Here is a 21,904-nt window from a genome sequence, read left to right on the forward strand (position 1 = left end):
TTTTTTTTTTTTTTTTTTTTTGAGACGGAGTCTCACTCTGTCGCCTGGGCTGGAGTGCAGTGGCGCGATCTCAGCTCACCGCAAGCTCTGCCTTTCGGGTTCACGCCATTCTCCTGCCTCAGCCTCTGGAGTAGCTGGGACTACAGGCGCCCGCCACCGTGCCCGGCTAATTTTTTGGTATTTTTAGTAGAGACGGGGTTTCACTGTGTTAGCCAGGATGGTCTCAATCTCCTGACCTCGTGATCCGCCCACCTCGGCCTCCCAAAATGCTGGAATTACAGGCATGAACCACCGCGCCCAGCTTTTTAAGATTCTTTAGGGTTTTCTATGTACACAGTATCTTCTGCAAAAAAAAAAACCAACAGTTTTACTTTCCTTTGCAACTTGATTCCTTGTGTTTCTTTTCCTCATCGTACTGTACTGGCTAAGCTATGGCAGAAGATTTAACAGTGTTAGCCTCTGAATGCGTGAGATTGTAGGTGTTTTAAGATTTTTCTTCTTTTTGTTGGTATACGTTTTCTAGTATTTCTTTAACAAACATACTGCTTTTACAATAAAATATTTTTCAAAAAAGAATAAGTATGAAGAAAGGAAAACATGCAGAATACATTTAAGTTTAAAAAGTAGAATATAAATTCATTGAAGAGTTTTGATCCTGTAAAATATTTATATAAGGGACAAATACTTGAATGGATTATAGAGCAGTGGAAATCCTTGATTTTTTATAATAGTGATTAGTATTATTACAGATATTGACAGGAACAAAAATATTTAAGTGTAATTATTTTTTACCCTGTTTTTATCTCTTTCTTCCTAGGAAATTCTTTTGTCTTGTTTTGCTTAGCTACTGAACTATTGTGCTAAACAGAAAATGGTCAAAATATTATTTTGAAGCATCACAGAGAGGGCTGCAGATGACTTAAGAAAGTGCGGTGGCTCACGCCTGTAATCCCAGCACTTTGGGAGGCCGAGGCAGGTGGATCATGAGGTCAGGAGTTCCAGACCAGCCTGGCCGTCATAGTGAAACCTCATCTCTACTAAAAATACAAAAAATTAGCCGGGCGTGGTGGTGGGCACCTGTAGTCCCAGCTACTCAGGAGGCTGAGGCAGGAGAATCGCTTGAACCTGGGAGGCAGAGATTGTAGTGAGCCGAGATTGCACCATTGCACTCCAGCCTGGGTGACAGAGCAAGACTCCGTCTCAAAAAAAAAAAAAAGAAAAGAAAAGGAAGTACATTGTGCTACCGGGCATGGTAGCTCACACCTGTTATCCCACCACTTTGGGAAGCAAAGGCAGGCAGATTGTTTGAACCCAGAAGTTTGAGACCAGCCTGGGCAACGTATCATAATGCTGGCTCTACTAAAAATACAAAAAATTAGGTGGGCGTGGTGGCATGTGCCTGTAATCCCAGCTACTTGGGGATACTGAGGTGGGGTGATCCTCTGAGCCTGGGAGGTCAAGGCTGCAGTGAGCCATGATCGTGTCACTGCACTCCAGCAATTGGGGAGGGAATAGGAAGAAAGTTATTAGTACTTAGAGGTCTGAGACTAGGAAAAGAGATGAGTAAAAATGATTTTTAGGACTTATTATATATGCTGCTATTATGAATAGGAAAAAAGTTATTAGTGCTTAGAGGTCTGAGACTAGGAAAAGAGATGAATAAAAATGATTTTTAGGATTTATTATATATGCTGCTATTATGGAAGGAGAAAACTGCTTTCTCAAAAATGTTTTTGTTCCTTTGTTTTCATGGCATTTTGAAGTATGTGTTTGTTTCTTTTGACTGTGATAACATGCTGAGCCTGGTTGGATTTATTGCTGTTGCAACTTTATCTTCTTGGTCTGTGAGGCTGTGACATTTGTAATTTTGATTATTTGCAAACAATTCAGTGGTTCATGATTGGTGTAATTGGAAATATAATTACCAACTCTGATACCAGTGTGCAGAAGTGTGTCACTTGGCCACTGAGGGAACTAAGTTAACATGCAAGCATGTTAATCATTGTTACTTAGGCAAGTTAGGCAGCAATTTTCCAAAAAAACAATAGCACCTTTATTTTTGTGTAGAAAATAGCTATTGAGTGTAAGAGAGCCAAATTCTATGGTTGCTGGAGAGGTATGAGGTATTGTGGTATGAGGATATGCGCAGGACACAACAAGCTCTCAATGAAAATTGATTGAGGAGTCTTGCCGTGTCACCCAGGCTGGAGTACAGTGGCGTGATCTCTGCTGTCCGCAACCTCCGCCTCCCGGGTTCAAGCAATTCTGCCTCAGCCTAACAAGTAGCTGGTACTACAAGCACGCACCACCACGCCAGGCTAATTTTTGTGTTATTAATAAAGACGAGTTTTCACCATGTTGGCCAGGCTGGTCTGGAACTCCTGAGCTTAGGTGATCCACCTGCCTCAGCCTCCCAAATTGCTAGGATTACAGGCATGAGCCACTGTCCCCGGCCTGACATTCCTATATTTCTGATTCTGGGAATTTTCAAGTCTCTAAGTATATCACATGAAAGACTGTGATATTAATTCTGGGGAACCTGCTGACTGAAAAGATTATTGAATTAGATATCAAAAGATGAGCATTTTAATCCCAGTTATGCCACCTACTAGCCAGATGGCCTTGATTAAATTACCTTACATTTCTGAACTTCATACTCCTTTTGTAAAGGGGAATAAGAACTTCGGATCTGCCAGGCTGCTAATTATATGGTGCAGGTTGTACTCTAGTGAAGGGTAGCCATCTGGTTAAGGGAAGGGAGGGTGGGGCTGAAATCCGGGGTACTCTGTGCAACAAGCTGTGTACCTTAGCATGGGGTGTGCCTAGAGAAGGCATGCCTTTTTCAATCTCTCACAGAGGCCCATCTGTTCACCAAGTAGTGCACGGTAGCTCTGCAGCTTCTTGGGGGCGACGGGGGCCGGGGTGAGACCCTATCTGCTCAAAGATGCTGTATAGACAATGGTGGATCTGGGCTGGGCGCGGTGGCTCATGCCTGTAATCCCAGCACTTTGGGAGGTCGAAGCGGGTAGATCACCTGAGGTCAGGAGTTTGAGACAACATGGTGAAACCCAGTCTCTATTAAAAATATAAAAATTAGCCAGATGTGGTGATTCGCGCCTGTAATCCCAGCTACACAGGAGGCTGAGGTTCACTTGAACCCTGGAGGCATAGGTTGCAGTGAGTCAAGATCGTGCCACTGCACTGCAGCCTGGGCGACAGAGATAGACTCCATCTCAAAAAAAAAAAAAAAAAAAAGACAATGGTGGATCTGGCTATGCCTGCCTCACAGGATTGTTATGGAGAACAATGAGATTTGTGTTAAAGTACTTTGAAAAGTATAGTGTAACACAAATATAATGTCTTATTTACTGTTCATCTGTGGTTTATTTTAGGGTAGATACAACAAGAATTGAATACTCCATTCCTTTAAGAGAAAACTGGGCACTACCATATTTTGCATGCCAAATTGCTGCACTTACAGGCTATTTAAAAAGCAACTTAAATACTTATGGAGAGGTAAGATACAAATCTGTTTTATCCATTGCAGCTAATTCTGATGTATTGCAAATGTGGTACATAATAGCAAATAAATTTTAGTCCTAGTAAGAATTAAATCATATTTAATGAAGCCTGGTTACTACATATTAAAAGGTATAGTTAGGTAGTTTTCTTACAACACTGTAATCTGATTAACAGTAAACAAGGAGAAAGGAGATGTTTTATTATTTTAATATAGTTAACTTGACAAATATATGAAGAATCTCTTATTTTGAAAATCTGTTCCACTGTTATTTTATCGCTTCTCGGACTTCTGGAACATTGATGGCCTTCAATCGCCATGATTTAAAGATATATTAAACAAGATGTAGAGTGACCACAAATGACAGCAGTGTTAACTTGGATGGCAGCCCTGCATATTCTGTTTCTTCTCATGTTTTCTGTGACTGAGGTATAGGTAGGTTGGTAAAAATTTCAGGAGACTTTCCCCAGTAGTTTAGATTCTTACATTGTTATTGTTATTGTTGTTGCCACAGCCCTTTTGGCAGTTGGAAAAACCCTGCAGAGTCTGTCTCAGGATAATGATTTTAGGCCAGGCGCTGTGGCTCATGCCTATAATCCCAGCACTGTGGGAGGCTGAGGTGGGCGGATCACTTGAGGTCAGGAGTTTGTGACCAGCCTGGCCAACATGGTGAAACCTCATCTCTAATAAAAATTCAAAAATTAGCCAGGTGTGATGGCACACACCTGTAATCCCAGCTACCTGGGAGGCTGAGGTGGGAGCATCGCTTGAACCTGGGAGGCGGAGGTTGCAGTGAGCTGAGATCACACCACTGCCTTCTAGCCTGGGCAACAAAGTGAGACCCTGTCTCCAGAAGGAAAAAGAATAATTATTTAAAATGCATAAAATGATTATAGAGGCAACGAGTTATATTGAAATTGACTGAATTGTAACAGTCCTTTGATAGTCTTCTTATTTGGGGTTAAGAATTCCTGGCTAGAAAAAGAGAGCAGAGATTATTAAACCTGGTTGTCCAGGAAACAGGATGTACTTATGAGTCCTTTATAAAAATCTCTGAAAAAATGTACTATTGTTTTCTCCTTTCAGTGGTGACAAATGTCCTGAGCATAGCAAACTTTATTATTTCATTTTTTAACTAGCATTTCCTTTTTTGTGTGTAAAATGACATGAACACGTTTCAGCTTTGTGATCTTCCTTTATGTTGTATTTGTATAAAGATCTTTCTGCACAAGAGTATATTTTCTTTTTTTTTTTCAGACAGAGTCTTACTATCTGTCGCCCAGGCTGGAGTGTAATGGCGTGATCTCTGCTCACTGCAACCTCTGCCTCCCAGGCTCAAGTGTTTCTCCTGCCTTAGCCTCCTGTGTAGCTGGGATTACAGGTGCCCAGCACCATGCCCAGCTAATTTTTGTATTTTTAATAGAGACAGGGTTTCACTATGTTGGCCAGGCTGGCCTCAAACTCCTGACCTCAAATGATCTGCCCGCCTTGGCCTCCCAAAGTGCTGGGACTATAGCTATGAGCCACTGCGCCTGGCCAAGAGTATATTTTCTTTAATAGTCAGAGAGTCTATTATTGAATATTTTCCTGTTTGATTGTACAGCTGTCTCTTAGAGAATAGTGCTTCAATTGTTAAGTAAAAGAGTTTAGTATAGGCCGGGTATGGTGGCTCACGCCTATAATATTACCCAGCACTTTGGGAGGCTGAGGCAGGCAGATCACCTGAGGTCAGGAGTTCGAGACCAGCCTGGCCAACATGGCAAAACCCGTCTCTATTAAAAATACAAAAATTAGCCGGGTGTGGTGGTGCACAGCTATACTCCCAGCTAGTTGGGAGGCTGAGATGGGAGAATCGCTTGAACCCAGAGGTGGGGGTTGCAGTGAGCTGAGATCATGCCACTGCACTCCAACCTGGGCAACAGAGTAAGACTCCATCTCTAAAAAAAAAAAAAAGAGTTTGGTATAGCAGAATGAACTGCCTAAGTTTCTTTATATTTACCTTTTTGTTTGTTTGAGACATGGACTCGCTCTGTCACCAGGCTGGAGTGCAGTGGCATGATCTAGGCTTACTACATTTTTGACCCATCACCCATCTTCCCCCAATAATATCTTGTGTGACCTTGATATCTTGTCTAAGTCAAGAAATTGACATTGATATAATACTGTTAATTCAGGCACTGACTTTCTTCACATTTTACCAGGTTTTACATGTACTGCTTTTGTGGAAAATGGGTGTATAGTCATATTAGTTGTTATCACATGTATACATTTGAGTAACCGTGATCATAATCAAGACATAGAACTCTTCTCTCACCACTAAGAAACTCTTGTGTACGTTAATAATCACATCCTTCCCCTAACCCAAACCTCTGGCAACCACTGATCTCTTCTCTATCACTATAGTTTTGTCACCTTGAAAGGTTAAATGGAATCAAATCATGTAGTATGTAACCTTTTAAGATTAGCTTTTTTCACTCAGCCTAATAATCCCCTTGACATCCATGTGAGTTATTATGTGTGAATACTTTGCTCCTTGCCATCACTGAGCAGTATTTTAGCAACATTTTTTTTTTTTTTTTTTTTTGAGAGGGGGAGTCTCTTGCTCTGTTGCCCAGGCTGGAGTACAGTGGGACAATCTCAGCTCACTGCAACCTCCGCCTCCTGGGTTCAAGCAATTTTCATGCATCAGCCCCCCTAGCAGCTGGGACTACAAATGCACATCACCACACCCAGCTAATTTTTGTATTTTTAGTAGAGACGGAGTTTCACCATGTTGGCCAGGCTGGTCTCGAACTCCTGGCCTCAAGTGATCCACCTGCCTTGACCTCACAGAGTGTGTCCAGAGTTGGTTCTTTCCAGTGGGTTCGTGGTCTCGCTGACTTCAAGAATGAAGCTGCGGACCCTCGGGGTGAGTGTTACCGCTTTTAAAGATGGCACGGACCCAAAGAGTGAGTGGTAGCAAGGTTTATTGTGAAGAGCGAAAGAACAAAGCTTCCACAGCATGGAAGGGGACCCAAGCCGGTTGCCACTGCTGACTGGGGTGGCCAGCTTTTATTCCCTTATTTGTCCCCTGTCATGTTCCGTTTTTGTCCTATCAGAGTGCCCATTTTTCAATCCCCCCTGCGATTGGCTACTTTTAGGATCCTGCTGATTGGTGCATTTTACAGAGCACTGATTGGTGCGTTTTACAGAGCACTGATTGGTGCATTTTACAATCCTCTTGCTAGCTACAGAGCACTGATTGGTGCGGTTTTACAGAGTGCTGATTGGTGTATTTTACAGTCCTAGCTACAGAGTGCTGATTGGTGTGTTTTACAATCCTCTTGTAAGACAGAAAAGTTCTCCAAGTCCCCACTCGACCCAGGAAGTCCAGCTGGCTTCACCTCTCAAAAGTGCTGAGACTATTGGTGTGAGCCACTGTGCTCAGCTTACACGTATTTTCTTTCCTTTTTTTTTTTTTTTTTTTGAGATGAAGTTTTGCTCTTGTTGCCCAGGCTGGAGTGCAGTGGTGCGATCTCGGCTCAACACAACCTCTGCCTCCCTGGTTCCAGCAATTCTCCTGCCTTAGCCTCCCAAGTAGCTGGTATTACTGGCCTGCTCCACCACGCCCAGCTAATTTTGTATTTTTAGTAGAGACGGGGTTTCTCCATGTTGGTCAGGTTGGTCTCGAACTCCCGACCTCAGGTGATCCACCTGCCTCGGCCTCCCAAAGTACTGGGATTACAGGTGTGAGTCACCGTGCCCAGCCCATGTACTTTTAAAAAATCACATATTTTGTATTTTGCTTCCCATTGTTGAGGCTAAGTTTCGTCGTCCCAGTTGCCTCAGGATAGCCAAGTTCAGTTCAATCTTTTGTGCAGTTATCTGGAGTCATTAAGAAACATTTGTGGTTGATTATTGAAACCTGTTTGATGTATCACATAAATCCTATGTGTAAAAAGTTCACACTACAGGCACAGTGAAAGTGAAGCCCTGTGAGACACTGCAAGCAAGGTCAGGGGTAGGCAAGACTGCACAGAACCTTGAAAATGCTCAGGGAAAGGAATAACTTTGCTAACTCTACAGATTGTATTTGATACATAGTTCTCTCTTTAAGACATTTTTACTGTGTGCTCTTAGAGTAGTTTGAGAGTCAACCCTTGGAATTAACAATTTGTTTTAGTATGTTGTAGCTTTCCCCCAGAATCTCAGAAGTAATCTCCAAATGCCCAGTACGTTAATTAGGCTGGGTCTAGATTTGAGCCTTCATTGCTTTCTGGAATTGGTTTCTCTGGGGATGATGATGTCAGGTCTGGTTATTACAGTTCTGGTTGTTCCACATTAGAAGGCTTCCAGAACCCTTGCCCTGCGCATAGCTATGGTGACAGGAAGAGCAGAAGCTTATGTTAGAGCCCTTCTGTGCTTTGCAGTTGGTGTTATTTGCCCAACAGGTGGAAGTTTGTCATTTCTTACATTTGGTTCTCTGGTCTTAATCTAATTCAGGATGCTGGAAAATTATTTTATCTGCTGAAGGCTGAGGTATTTCTGACTCTGGAATTTATCCTTGAGTATAGTCAGCTGAGTATGAAAGACTTAGTTTTAGAGAGCACAGTTCTTAGGTTTCTTGACTGACCTTTATTGTCCTTCTTCACTGTTCTTATCTGAACAAGGTCATTTGACACTACAGCCAGTGGAGGGATCCAGAGTTTAAAAGCAGGTCCATGGAAGAAGGAGAGGCTGTTGTTGAATATGTTATGGGATTTGTCACAGACTTGGTAACTTGCTAAGGGATCACATGGGAGATGACATTTTGAAGGACAGAATTGACCTAGGCAGATTTTCGGCAAGGGCAGTGACATCCCTTGTGTTTAGTATTTAGCAGAGGAAAAGAGCTGAAAGTTTAATATGGCTGACAGTACAGGCATTGGGGAAAGATAACACTTCTGTTGACAGGAAATGAAAAAAGCAAAGACATGGGCTGTGGAATAGGCTGAGATGTAAACAGACTATTTAAATGAAGTTCTTAACAAAATAAGTTTGAACCGTGATGAATACCAACATTTAAGTTATTTGGACAGAGAAAAGTTAACATAAATTGTTAACCAAGTATAAAGTCATTAACTTGCTAAATGAAAGGGTAATAAGAGCCTGAAAGTTTCATAGAGATCGCAACGCAGAAAGCAGCTACCACCACTAGGACTGAGGGAACAAAGGGAAAATTAGGAAATTATTAAAACTTGAAGCACCATGGAAGTGAAATATTATTTTCACAGCAAAAGGAGTTGCTTCCACAATAACAAAAGCTCACCAGCCAGGTCTAGTAAACGCCACCACTTTCTTATATTTATTGCTTTACTTCTTTTGGGATGAAAGAAAATTATATTGAATTTTCTTTTTCTTCCCCTTTGTCTTCCTGAAATTCTCAATGTGATGTTGAACATTGAAGGACAAGTGGTTGATTTCTCTCAAGTGCCTTATTTGAGCTCTTGTTGTTTTTGTAAGGATTTAATAATAATGATGTGATTTAAAAACAAAGTTTCAATAATTATATAGCTTAAAGTTGAATGAGTAACAGAGCTGCAACTTTGAGGTAACAGTCTCACAGGCTTTTATCGTAATAAAGCTATTGATATTTAGTTTCTTTCATTTGTTTTCCCTAGAGGTTTTGCTACTTGTTGATGAGTGCTTCAACTTACACATTTATGATGATGTGGGAGTATAGCCATTATCTCCTGTTTCTTCAAGCAATATCTCTATTCCTGCTAGACATCTTTTCACTGAAGCAAAATGACAAGGTATTATGGCATTTTGAAATGATGATTTTAAATCCAGAGAATGAATGTATTTATAGCATTGTATCTTAAAACCTCTCTTTTCTTCATCCATACACTCATATGGTTCAGAACCCCAATGCGTACAACATTTAAGTTATTTGGACAAAGAGAAGTTAACATAAATTGTTAACCAAGTATAAAGTCATTAACTTGCTAAATGAAAGGTTAATAAGAGCCTGAAAGTTTCATAGAGATCGCAACACAGAAAGCAGTTAACTGCTAGGGGAAAATATGAAATTATTAAAATGTAGAAATATAGAACAGGACCTCACAGAGCTGATACTCAGACTTTTGAGCTCAGAAATACCAGCTTTGCTCAAAAGTAGGGCCCTTCAGAATTGGGACCCAGGCCTCTGAGGATGTGGCTGTGTCTGACTGGTCTTGGGTTTCTTGGGCTGGAAGATGTGATGAAGCTGGTTCTTGAAGTGTTGGAAAAACTGCAGCTGCATTCAGTACTTCCATAGGAAGTAATTGCTCTGTTGGGTTGAAGAAGCATCCTTGAGGTGAGATCACAGGACCCTCAAGCCATCAGGAAGCAAGAGGAAGGAGCAGGCTCCTTCCTCCTCCAGGCTTGCACTTTCCCTCTAGCATTTCCTATTGGCAGAGCTTCATAGGGAACCAACAGGAAAAGCAGAAATGTAGATTGCAGAGTCCTAGGCCCAGCATTGCCAGGCAAAGGATAGAAAGGGGAGTTTGGAGCTAAGAGAGTTATTTGGTAACTGCCACTCTTCTGTAGAACCAGAACCCAAATCAAAAATAGAACACAAGCCAGGTGTGGTGGCACATGCCTGTAGTCCCAGCTACTCGGGAGGCCAAGGCAGGAGGATTGCTTAAGCCCAGAAATTCAAATCCAGCCTAGGCAACACAGTGAGACCCTATCTGTACAAAAAAAATTTTAAAAATTAACTGTGTGAGGTGGGGGCTGAGGCGGGAGGATCACTTGACCAGCCTGAGCAACATGGTGAGACCCCACCTCTAAAAACATTAAAAAAGGGAATAGATCATTACCAACACCCAGAAGTCTCCATCATGCTCTCTCTCCCAGTCATTACTTCAACCCCCAAGGGTAACTACTGTTCTGACTTGTAACAGTGAGGTATCTTTTTGGTTTTTTTTGAGATGGAGTCTCACTCTGTCGTCCAGGCTAGAGTGCGGTGGCTCAATCTCAGCTCACTACAACCTCCACCTCCTGGCTTCAAGCGATTCTCCTGCCTTAGCCTCCCAAGTAGCTGGGATTACAGGCACCTGCCACCACACCCAGCTAGCTTTTGTATTTTTAGTAGAGATGGGATTTCACCATGTTAGCCAAACTGGTGTCGAACTCCTGACCTTGTGATCCACCCGCCTCAGCCTCCCAAAGTGTTGGAATTACAGGCATGAGCTACCACACCTGACCGAGGTATCTTTTTTTTTTTTTTTTTTTGAGATGGAGTCTTGCTGTGTCACCCAGGCTGGAGTGCAGTGGCGCGATCTCGGCTCACTGCAAGCTCCGCCTCCCGGGTTCACGCCATTCTCCTGCCTCAGCCTCCGAGTAGCTGGGACTACTGGCACCCGCCACCACGCCCGGCTAGTTTTTTGTATTTTTAGTAGAGACGGGGTTTCACCATGTTAGCCAGGATGGTCTTGATCTCCTGACCTCGTGATCCCCCCGCCTCGGCCTCCCAAAGTGCTGGGATTACAGGCTTGAGCCACCGCGCCCGGCCTTTTTTTTTTTTTTTTAAAGTGGCTCTGGCTATTGACTGATTTTTTTTCTTTTGTTTTTTATTTTATTTTATTTATTTATTTTTACTTTTTTGGAGACAGGGTCTCACTCTGTCACCCAGGCTGAAGTGCAGTGGCTCAATCATGGCTCACTGCAACCTCTGCCTCCCAGGCTCAAGCGATCCTTCCACCTCAGCCTCCTGCGTAGCTGAGACTACAAGTGCGTGCCACCATGCCCGTCTGATTTTTCTTTTTTCTTTCTCCTTTTTTCTTTTTTTGAGACAGAGTCTTACTCCGTCACCCAGGCTGGAGTGCAGTGGTGCGATTTTGGCTCACTGCAACTTCCACCTGCCAGGTTAAGTGATTCTCTTGCCTCAGCCTCCCGAGTAGCTGGGATTACAGGCTCTCGCCACCATGCCCAGCTAATATTTTTTGTTTTTAATAGAGACGGGTTTCACAATGTTGGCCAGACTTGTCTTGAACTCCTGACCTCAAGTGATCCACCCACCTTGGCGTCCCAAAGTGCTGGGATTTCAGATGTGAGCCACCATGCCCAGCCAACATTAAAAATATTGACTGAACATTTGCATAATACTTTCCTAAATTATAGTAGAGCATTTACTGTATAATATAGTTAAATCTAAAAACAAATGAAAACATGTATGATAAAATATAACTTATTCTCACTTATTTTATTTTTGTCACAACAGGTTTATGAAGTTTATAAAATCTACATATTTTCCCTCTTTCTGGGATATTTACTGCAATTTGAGAATCCAGCTTTGTTGGTATCTCCTTTACTAAGTTTAGTAGCAGCCTTAATGCTTGCTAAGTGCCTTCAGGTAATTAGAATTGTCTTTTTATTGTTCTTATTTTGATTTTTTTTTTTTGAGATGGAGTCTGTTGCCCAGGCTGGAGTACATCTCAGCTCACTGCAACCTCTGCCTCCTGGGTTCAAGTGATTCTCCTGCCTCAGCCTCACAAGTAGCTGGGATTACAAGCATGTGCCACCACACCCAGCTAATTTTTGTATTTTTAGTAGAGACTGGATTTCACCATGTTGGCCAGGCTGGTGTCAAACTCCTGACCTCAAGTGATACCCCCTCCTTGGCCTCCCAAAGTGCTGAGATTACAGGCTTGAGCCACCGTGCTCGGCCATTCTTATGATTACTTTTTAAATTGTTAATTTTTTAACACCTCACTTCTTTGTTCATATGCTTTTTCCTCCACAGCTGAATGTGAAGAAAGGAAGTTTTGTAGCTAAAATAATAAAAGTGATTAATTTTTACTTGGTGTGTACTCTGACAATAACATTGAATATTATAATGAAGGTAAGTAACTCTCTGGGATTCATATAGTAAAACAAAATGAATAATGAAGTATATTGGACTAAATTTTAATGAGAATAATGTTAGCACAGTAATAGAGTTTGAACAGTATAATTTTGAGTTAAGCAATAATCATAACTAGCATATTGGGTGAGAAAGTAGGATTCTGATTCTTTTCTGTATATAGTTAAAAAGAAAAGGGAATGCATATTTTCATTAAGTTAAAATGTCACCATATGGAATAAAGTGAGACAAATGAAAAGTGTTTAGAAGAGTGGGTGAGTTACTTGAGCCTGGTGGGATAAGGTTGAAATGTTCTTGATCACCTGAGGTTAGGAGTTTGAGACCAGGTTGGCCAACATGGTGAAACCCCATCTCTACTAAAAATACAAAAAATTAGCTGGGCGTGGTGATACGCGTCTGTAATCCCAGCTACTCGGGACGCTGAGGCAGGAGAATGGCTTGAACCTGGGAGGCAGAGGTTGCGGTGAGCCAAGATCATGCCATTGCACTCCAGCCTGGGCAACAAGAATGAAACTCTTGTCTCAAAAAAAAAAAAAGAAAAGAAAAGAAAAAAAGAAATGTTCTTACTACCCCATTGTAGTTTATGATTCAACATAAAGTCATGGGATTGATTTATGTCAGTAAATCTCCTTGCTTCATAGTCGTACCATATATTATTTATTCATATTTTTGTTTTGTAGTCTTGTTGTGTTTTCTGTCTGTAGTATTGGAGAAAGCATGTGCTTGTAAGCATAGCTAATATTTCTTTGTTTAATTGGTGTTTTTCTCTTCTAGATGTTTGTCCCACACAAAGAAAATGGGCACATGCTGAAATTCCTTGAAGTAAAATTTGGACTAAATATGACTAAGTAAGTTTTAGATTATGTAAGTTTACCTAAATTGATACCACTTAGACAATAAAGATAAAAAAACTTCAATGGCCGGGCATAGTGGCTCACATCTGTAATCCTAGCACTTTGGGAGGCTGAGGCGGGTAGTTCATGACCGCTTGGGCAACATGGCAAAACCCTGTCTCTACAAAAAAACCAACCAAAAAAAAAAAAAATGTAGCTGGGTGTGGTGGTGCATGCCTGTGGTCCCAGTTATTTAGGAAGCTGAGGTAGGAAGACCACCTGAGCCTGGGAGGTGGAGGTCGTAGTGAGCCAAGATCGCGCCAGTGCACCCCAGCCCGGGCGACAGTGATAACCTTAGAATGTGTTTACCACATTGTTAAACTTTAACATTTTGTTCTAAACCCAATGATTTAAGTAGACATTCTCAATCCATCAGTGAGCACTCCTAAACATTACTCCATCTCTAACATCCTTCCCCACGGCTAGGGATTGAGGATAGGAGTTTAGAGATGGATGAGAAATGAGGACGCAGATAAACATATATACAACCAGGAGTCTTGTTGACCATACTTAGGGCCAAAAAATGTTTATCCTGATTCATACTGCTCAAAAGGTTTACATTTCAAATTTTATGATTTATCTTAATAAGTAAGTATCTCTTTTTTAAGTGGGTCCTAGTTGAGTTACACTTGTCAATATAGAGTAGGTCTATCCAATAATAATATGTAAACCACTTATGTAATTGTAATTTTCTAGTAGCTGTATTTTTAAAAATACAAAGAAACAAGTGAAATTAATTTTAACATATTTTCTCTAATATATAAAATAATTTGTGAACAATGTAAAATTATTAAGGATATATTTTGTTTTCAAATCATTATTTTGCTCTTCTTTTCTTTGAAATCCTGGGTGTATTTTGTACTTAAAGTATGTCTCAATTTGAATTGGCCACATTTCAGCTGTTTAAAAACCTCATGTCTCTAGTAACTACCCTATTTGACAATGCATTTGTAGAGGTTAGCCAGCTGAATTGTTTGTTGTCTTCTAGATAAAGATAGAAACTAAAATTCCCTAAAACCTATATTAGGCTTTAGAGATGGTCACATTACTTGGCAATAAAAAGCAGCAGTTTTACATTCATTAGAGCGGTTTTAGTGAGAGCACATGCATTGTTTACTAATACGTTACTATTATCGTCATTTATAAAGGATAGTACCTTGCTATTATAAGTAAACGGGTTTAGGAAATGTGTCTTTTCTTAGTTTTTACTGATATTAAAAAAAATACTTCTGTGTTCAGTAGTTTAAAACGTCTGTAAATTTAATATCATGCTTTTTGTCTTCTATAGGAATTTTACAATGAATTGGCTCCTCTGTCAAGAATCCCTGCAGGCACCATCTCAAGATTTTTTTCTGCGATTGACACAGTCTTCTTTATTACCTTTCTATATCCTGGTGTTAATTATTTGTTTTCTTTCTGTGTTGCAAGTTATTTTTAGGAGGATTAAGTAAGTACCTATGAGAATCACTCATATTACTAACATACATTATGGAAATATATGAAATACTTATTTTTAATATTCTTCCAATATTTTTATATTTGTTTTAGAGCTTCTAATTCCATTCTCTTTTCATTGACATGGAAAATATCATTATAAGATGTGTTGGCCACGTGCGATGGCTCACACCTGTAATCCCAACACTTTGGCAGGCCAAAGCCGGCGGATCACAAGGTTGGGAGTTTGAGACCAGTCAGGCCAATATGGTGAAACCCCATCTCTACTAAAAGTGCAAAAATTAGCTGGACGTGATGGCGCTCACTGTTAATCCTAGCTACTCAGGAGGCTGAGGCAGGTGAATCGCTTGAACCCGGGAGGAAGAGGTTGTGGTGAGCCGAGATTACACCACTGCACTCCAGCCTGGGCAACAGAGTGAGACTCCCTGTCAAAAAAGAAAAAAAAGGTTGTGTTGCCCAGAAAAATTTAAACTTAGTTTTTTGTTTTGTTTTGTTTTTTGTTTTTGTTTTTTTTTTTGAGACGGAGTCTTGCTCTTGTTGCCCAGGCTGGAGTGCAGTTGCACGATCTTGGCTCTATGCAACCTCTGCCTCCCGGGTTCAAACAATTCTCCTACCTTAGCCTGGGTTCAAGCGATTCTCCTACCTCAGCCTCCTGAGTAGCTGGGATTACAGGCATGCGCTGCTACGCCCAGCTAATTTTGTATTTTATCCATGTTGGTCAGGTTGGTCTCAAACTCCTGACCTCAGGTGATCCACCCGCCTCGGCCTCCCAAAGTGCTGGGATTACAGGCATGAGCCACCGTGTTCAGCCCTAAACTTAGAGACTTAATATATAACTGAAGTTTAAATAATCAGTTAAACTTTTACAGACCGATTCACTAATTTGTACAAATTTTTACTTAATATAAGAATAATTTATTCTATTTAACTTAAATGAAGTTAGCAGTATAAGTAGTTTTAAATTACAAAGTTTGAGGCCAGGGGCAGTGGCTTATGCCTATAATTCCAACAATCTGAGAGACTGACGCAGGATTGCTTGATGCCAGGAGTTCAAGACCAGCCTGGGCAACATAGTGAGACCCCCATCTCTTAAAGAAAAAGAAAAAAAAAAGCTATAAAGTTTGACTAACCTTTGATGTTTTTATCATGTTTGAAAAGACAGAGATTGTGTATAATTTCTTGATTTTAAGAATTTATTTGAATTATGATTTAACTATATTAATTTAGCAATTGCTAGTTGATTCATAATTGATCTTGGAAGAAGAACCTACAAATCTTTATTATTCTTTTTTTTGAGACGGAGTCTTACTCTGTCACTCAGGCTGGAGTACAGTGGCACAATCTTGGCTCACTGCAACCTCCACCTCCCAGATTCAAGCGATTCTCCTGCCTCAACCTCCAGAGTAGCTGAGATTTCAAGCATGCACCACCATGGCTGGCTAATTTTTGTATTTTAGTAGAAACGGGGTTTCATCATGTTGGCCAGGCTGGTCTCGAACTCTTGACCTCAAGTGTCCTCCCACTTTGGCCTCCCAAAGTTCTGGGATTACAGGCGTGAGTCACTGCTTCTAGCCCTTTTGTATTTTTCTGAAAATTCATGTTTGGTCTTCATAGAGTTTGTTGTCTTCAGGTTCTAAAAGCCATTTGCAGAAATGTAGTATATATGTTAGGTATTTAGCACAATATACTTTCAAATTTTAAAGATCACCTATATTTTTTGTTATGTCGAAATATAAAATTTTAGGTATGTCCTTCAAAGATGATAAACAATGTATCTTCAGTTTTTTACAAATGTATTTTCAAAGTATTAAAAAATACATTTTCTTTTTGTAGTGGTAAGTCCCTGAAGGAAACTGTTACTCTTGAAGATGGACGAATTGGAGAAAGACCAGAAATAATTTATCATGTAATTCACACTATTTTATTGGGTTCTCTTGCAATGGTTATAGAAGGGTAAGTGTACTTTATTTGATCCCTTTGTTTTTACAAAGATTGTTGGCCGAGAGCAGTGACTCACACCTGTAATCCCAGTACTTTGGGAGGCCAAGGCAGGTAGCTCACCTGAGGTCAGGAGTTTGAGACCAGTGTGACCAACATGGTGAGACTCCGTCTCTACTAAAAATACAAAAATTAGCTGGGTGTGGTGGTGTGCGCCTGTAGTCCCAGCTACTGGGGAGGCTGAGGTGGCAGGGTCTGTCGAACCTGGGAGGTAGAGGTTGCAGTGAGCCGAGATTGTGCCACTGCACTCTAGCCTGGGTGGCAGGGCGAGATTCCGTATCAGGAAAAAAAAACAACAACAACAAAAGGCAATATATGAAACCCTTTGCATATTAAAGTTAATTATTCTTAAGTTGTAATTCATATAGGAGCATCTTTCTTTAATAGATGAAAGAAGAAAATGTTACCATCTTTAGAAGTTTGGAGCTTTAAATTCTTCAATTAGGTTACTTGTATACAAACTGAATGTTTAATAGCATTGAAAATTATGTTTAAGTTTTTGTTTTTTGTTTTTGTTTTTTGAGACAGAGTCTTTGTCGCCCAGGCTGGATTGTAGTGGCACAATCTCAGCTCACTGCAACCTCTGCCTCCCAGTTCAAGTGATTCTCCTGCCTCAGCCTCCCAAGTAGCTGGGTACAGGCATGCGCCATCAAGCCCGGCTAATTTTGTATTTTGAGTAGAGATGGGGTTTCTTCATGTTAGTCAGGCTGGTCTTGGACTCTTGATCTCAGGTGATCCGCCTGACTCAGCCTCCCAAAGTGCTAGGATTACAGGCATGATCAGGCGCGCCTGGCCTTGTTTTTGTGTTTTTGAGAGACAGGCTGGGCATGGTGGCTCATGCCTATAATCCCAGCACTTTGGAAGATGGAGGATGATGATCACTTGAGCCCGGGAGTTTGAAACCAATCTGGGCAATATGGCAAGACCCTGTCTCTACAAAAAAAAAAAAAAAAAAGCGCCAGGCATGGTGGCATACGTCTGTGGTCCCAGCCACTAATGGAGGCTGAGGTGGGTGGATTGCTTCAGCCTTGGAGTTCAAGGCCACAGTGAGTCATGATCACGCCACTGCACTCCAGTCTGGATGACAAGAGTGAGGCCGCGTCTTTAGTTAAAAAAAAGAAAAAAAGACAGGGTCTCATTCTGTCACCCAGACTGGAGTACAGTGGTGCCATCACAGCTCACTGTGCTCTCGAACTCCCAGGCTCAAGCAATGCTCCTACGATATCCTCCCAACTAGATGGGACCACAGGCTGGTGTCACCACGCCTGGCTAATATTTTTTAAAGTTTTTGTAGAGATGAGGTCTCGCCATGTTGCCCAGGCTGGTCTTGAACTCCTGGGCTCAAGCCATCCTCCCATCTCAACCTCCTAAAGTGTTGGGATTATAGGCGTGAGCCCCTGTGCCTAGCCACATTTAAGTTTTTTTTAAATTATGATAAAAAAGTACATAACATAAAATCTACTGTCTTAATGTTTTTTAAGTATACAATTCAGCAGTGTTTAGTATATTCACACATTGTTGTACAACAGATCTGCACAACATTTTCATCTTGTAAATCTAAAACTCTATATTGATGAACAACTCTCGTTTTTTTCCCTACCCTCAACCTCTAATAATCACCATTTTACTTTCCATTTCTTTCTTTTTTTTTTTTTTTGAGACGGAGTTTCACCCTTGTTGCCAGGCTGGAGTGCAATGCTGTGATCTCAGCTCACCTCAGCCTCCACATCCCGGATTCAAGCGATTCTCCTGCCTCAGCCTCCCAAGTAGCTGGGATTACAGGCATGCGCCACCATGTCCAGCTAATTTTGTATTTTTAGTAGAGATGGGGTTTCTCCATGTTGGTCAGGCTGGACTTGAACTCCCGACTTCAGGTGATCTGCCCACCTTGGTCTCCCAAAGTGCTGGGACTACAGCCAGGAGCCACTGTGCCTGGCCTTTACTTTCCATTTCTATGAATTTGTTTACTTTAGATACCTCATGTAAGTGGAATCCTATAGTGTTTATCTTTTTGTGACTGGCTTATTTCACTTTATGTCACATCATCAAATTTCATCTATGTTGTAAGATGACAAGATTTTCTTCTGTTTCAAGGCTAAAAAATATTTCACTGTGGATACAAGGAGTCTTCAAAAAGTTCGTGAAAAATGCGTATTGTGAAAAAACTATGCATGTATTCTAATTTTTTTGTGTGTGCCAAAACCATTGTGCCCCTAGATCAGCTGCAAACAAGAGCAGAGCTCTCCTTTTTTTTTTTTTTTTTTTTTGGGAGACAAGATCTTGTTATTTTGCCCAGGCTGAAGTACAGTGGTGCCATCTCGACTCACTGTAACGTCCACCTCCCAGGTTCAAGCTATTATCCTGCATCAGCCTCCAGAGTAGTTGGGATTACAGGCGTGCACCACCATGCCTGGCTAAATTTTGTATTTTTATTAGAGATGGGGTTTCACCATGTTGGCCAGGTTGGTCTCGAACTCCTGACCTCAGGTGTTCCACCCGCCTCAGCCTCCCAAAGTGCTGGGATTACAGGTGTGAACCAATGCACCCAGCCTCTTAATTTTTGAAAATTAAAAAAAATTCTTTTGTAGAGACAGGGTCTAATTTTGTTGCCCAGGCTGGTCGTGAACATCTGGCTTCAAATGATCCTACTGTCTTGGCCTCCCAAAGTATTGGGATGACAGGCATGTGCCACTGTACCCAGCCTGGATATTTCTTTATTTTCTCCATTCCATGGCTTTGCTGTTTTATAAAACCACAGTGGTTAACATTTATACTCTAGGCCCAGATTCTTCCAGTCTCCTCTGAGTTTGACACCAGGGAATATATCATAGAAGGGTCTGGTTGTTCTCCTTAGTATTTATTACAAAAGTTGTCCCTTGAAATGTTATTTTTTTCTTGATAATCTGTACTAAGCACTGATATCTATTAATTTTTCTAAACTTTTCCTCTTCCATTTTTAGCAGTTGGCATCTCCTACGGAGATGGGCTCCTTTTGGTTTCTTTAACATCTACAGCATAAAGTAATGTATTTTCTTCTAATGATACAAGTTAATTTTTTTCTGTACACCTTGATTTTTAATCTTTTTAATTTAAGAGCTAAATTTTTAACTTTTTTTTTTTGAGACAGAGTCTCGCTGTGTCATCCAGGCTGCAGTGCAGTGGCATGATCTCGGCTCACTGCAAGTTCCGCCTCCTGGGTTCAAGCCATTCTCCTCCCTCAGCCTCCCGAGTAGCAGGGACTACAGGCACCTGCCACTACACCCGGCTAATTTTTTGTATTTTTAGTAGAGACAGGGTTTCCCTGTGTTGCCCAGGCTGGTCTCAAACTCCTGACCTCAGGTGATCCACCGCTTCAGCCTCCCAGTTTGCTGGGATTACAGGCAAGAGCCACCACACATGGCCAAATTTTTGTATTTTTAGTAGAGATGGGATTTCACCATGTTGGCCAGGCTGGTCTTACACTGCTGACCTCAAGTGATCTGCCCATCTCAGCCTCCCAAAGTCCTGGGATTACAGGTGTGAGCCACTGCGCCCAGCCCCAGGTGTTATTTTTGCTTGTGTCATATATCTACATTTAAAAAAATAGAAAGCAAAAATTAGGTTAACATTGCACATGAAGTTTTGCATTTTGCTTTTTTGTTTCTTATAATAATTTATTTAGTCAATACCTATTGAAGAACAGAAGTTTGTTTTTGTTTTTGTTTTTTCTTCCAATTTTCTTGCTAGTAAAACAAAATGCTGTAGTTAAAACTCTTGTGTGTGGCCAGGCGCAGTGGCTCACACCTGTAATCTCAGCACTTTGGGAGGCCAAGGCGGGTGGATCACTTGAGGTCAGGAATTTGAGACCAGCCTGGCCAACATGGTGAAACCTGGTCTCTACTAAAAATACAGAAATTAGCTGGGCATGGTGGCGTGTGCCTGTAATTCCAGCTACTTGGGAGGCTGAGGCAGGAGAATCACTTGAACCCAGAAGGCGGGGGTTGCAGTGAGCCAAGATCACACCTGCTGTACTCTAGCCTGGGCAACAGTGAGACTCCGCTTCAAAAAAAAAAAAAAGACCCCTTGTATGTCTGTCTTTATACTCTTATGCTAATATATTTTCAGGCTACATTACTAGAAATAGCATTGCCTATCTTAGAGGGTTTTTTTTTTCTTTTAAGGCAGAGTCTCGCTCTTCACCCAGGCTGGAGTACAGTGGTGCAAGTTTGGCTCACTGCAACCTCTGCCTTCCAGGCTTAGGTGATCCTCCTGCCTCAGCCTCCTAAGTAGCTGGGACCAAGGCATATGTCACCATGCCTGGCTAATTTTTGTAGTTTTGGTAGAGACGGGGTTTCACTGTGTTGCCCAGGCTGGTCCCAAACTCCTGGCCTCAAGTGATCACCCACCTCAGTCTCCTAAAGTGCTGGGATTACAGGCATGAGCCACCACTCCCAGTCCACCAAACTGCCTTTTGAAAATACTCTATAGTTTATATTCTCTCCAAGAATACAATTTTCCTGCATCCTCATCAGTATTAATGCTTTTATTTTATCCTAATTTGCTAGACCACATGTCTGCTTGATTTTTTAAAAACTAGATAACAATCTGTTGCTGAAAATTAGAGGCTAAGCTTTTTCACTGTCCCTTAACATTTTGGTATTTTCGTGAGTAGCAGGAAAGAGCTCAAAGGAGAGAAATTAGATAATAATGATGTTCACAGGATGTCTCATATATGACTCCATTTATGTTTTCCAGCTTGAAGTACATCTGGATTCCTTATGTGTGCATGTTAGCAGCATTTGGTGTATGTTCTCCTGAACTTTGGATGACACTTTTCAAGTGGCTTCGATTAAGAACTGTACACCCAATATTGTTGGTGAGTCATTATTTTGCGTTATTTGTTTCTGTTCTAATTATATAAAATCAAAGCTAATAAGTGGAAATTACATTGAATACAATTGAAATAGCATGAGTAAATTACGTGATGACTTACAGGTAGAAAAACAGATCCTGTGCAAAACATTTTTTTTTTTTTGAGACGGAGTCTTGCTCTGCCGCCCAGGCTGGAGTGCAGTGGCCGGCTCTCAGCTCACTGCAAGCTCCGCCTCCCGGGTTTACGCCATTCTCCTGTCTCAGCCTCCCGAGTAGCTGGGACTACAGGCGCCCGCCTCGTCGCCCGGCTAGTTTTTTGTA

At 41.3% G+C, this 21,904-nt stretch overlaps 1 protein-coding gene across 1 annotated transcript in view; it reads left to right on the forward strand.

The window, feature by feature from the left end:
* The window catches only part of DPY19L4 (dpy-19 like 4), a 73,395-nt gene that overhangs the window by 38,856 nt on the left and 12,635 nt on the right, over positions 1 to 21,904 (forward strand). The window contains exons 7-14 of the mRNA XM_017865191.1: positions 3,393 to 3,516; positions 9,160 to 9,294; positions 11,745 to 11,876; positions 12,267 to 12,365; positions 13,161 to 13,234; positions 14,568 to 14,726; positions 16,568 to 16,687; positions 21,467 to 21,587. Of these exons, the coding sequence (XP_017720680.1) occupies positions 3,393 to 3,516; positions 9,160 to 9,294; positions 11,745 to 11,876; positions 12,267 to 12,365; positions 13,161 to 13,234; positions 14,568 to 14,726; positions 16,568 to 16,687; positions 21,467 to 21,587 (964 nt within the window). The remainder of the gene's footprint in view (positions 1 to 3,392; positions 3,517 to 9,159; positions 9,295 to 11,744; positions 11,877 to 12,266; positions 12,366 to 13,160; positions 13,235 to 14,567; positions 14,727 to 16,567; positions 16,688 to 21,466; positions 21,588 to 21,904) is intronic.

This window comes from Rhinopithecus bieti, unplaced genomic scaffold, assembly GCF_001698545.2.
Source record: "Rhinopithecus bieti isolate Rb0 unplaced genomic scaffold, ASM169854v2 scaffold_82287, whole genome shotgun sequence".
In the NCBI taxonomy this organism is placed as follows: Eukaryota; Metazoa; Chordata; class Mammalia; order Primates; family Cercopithecidae; genus Rhinopithecus; species Rhinopithecus bieti.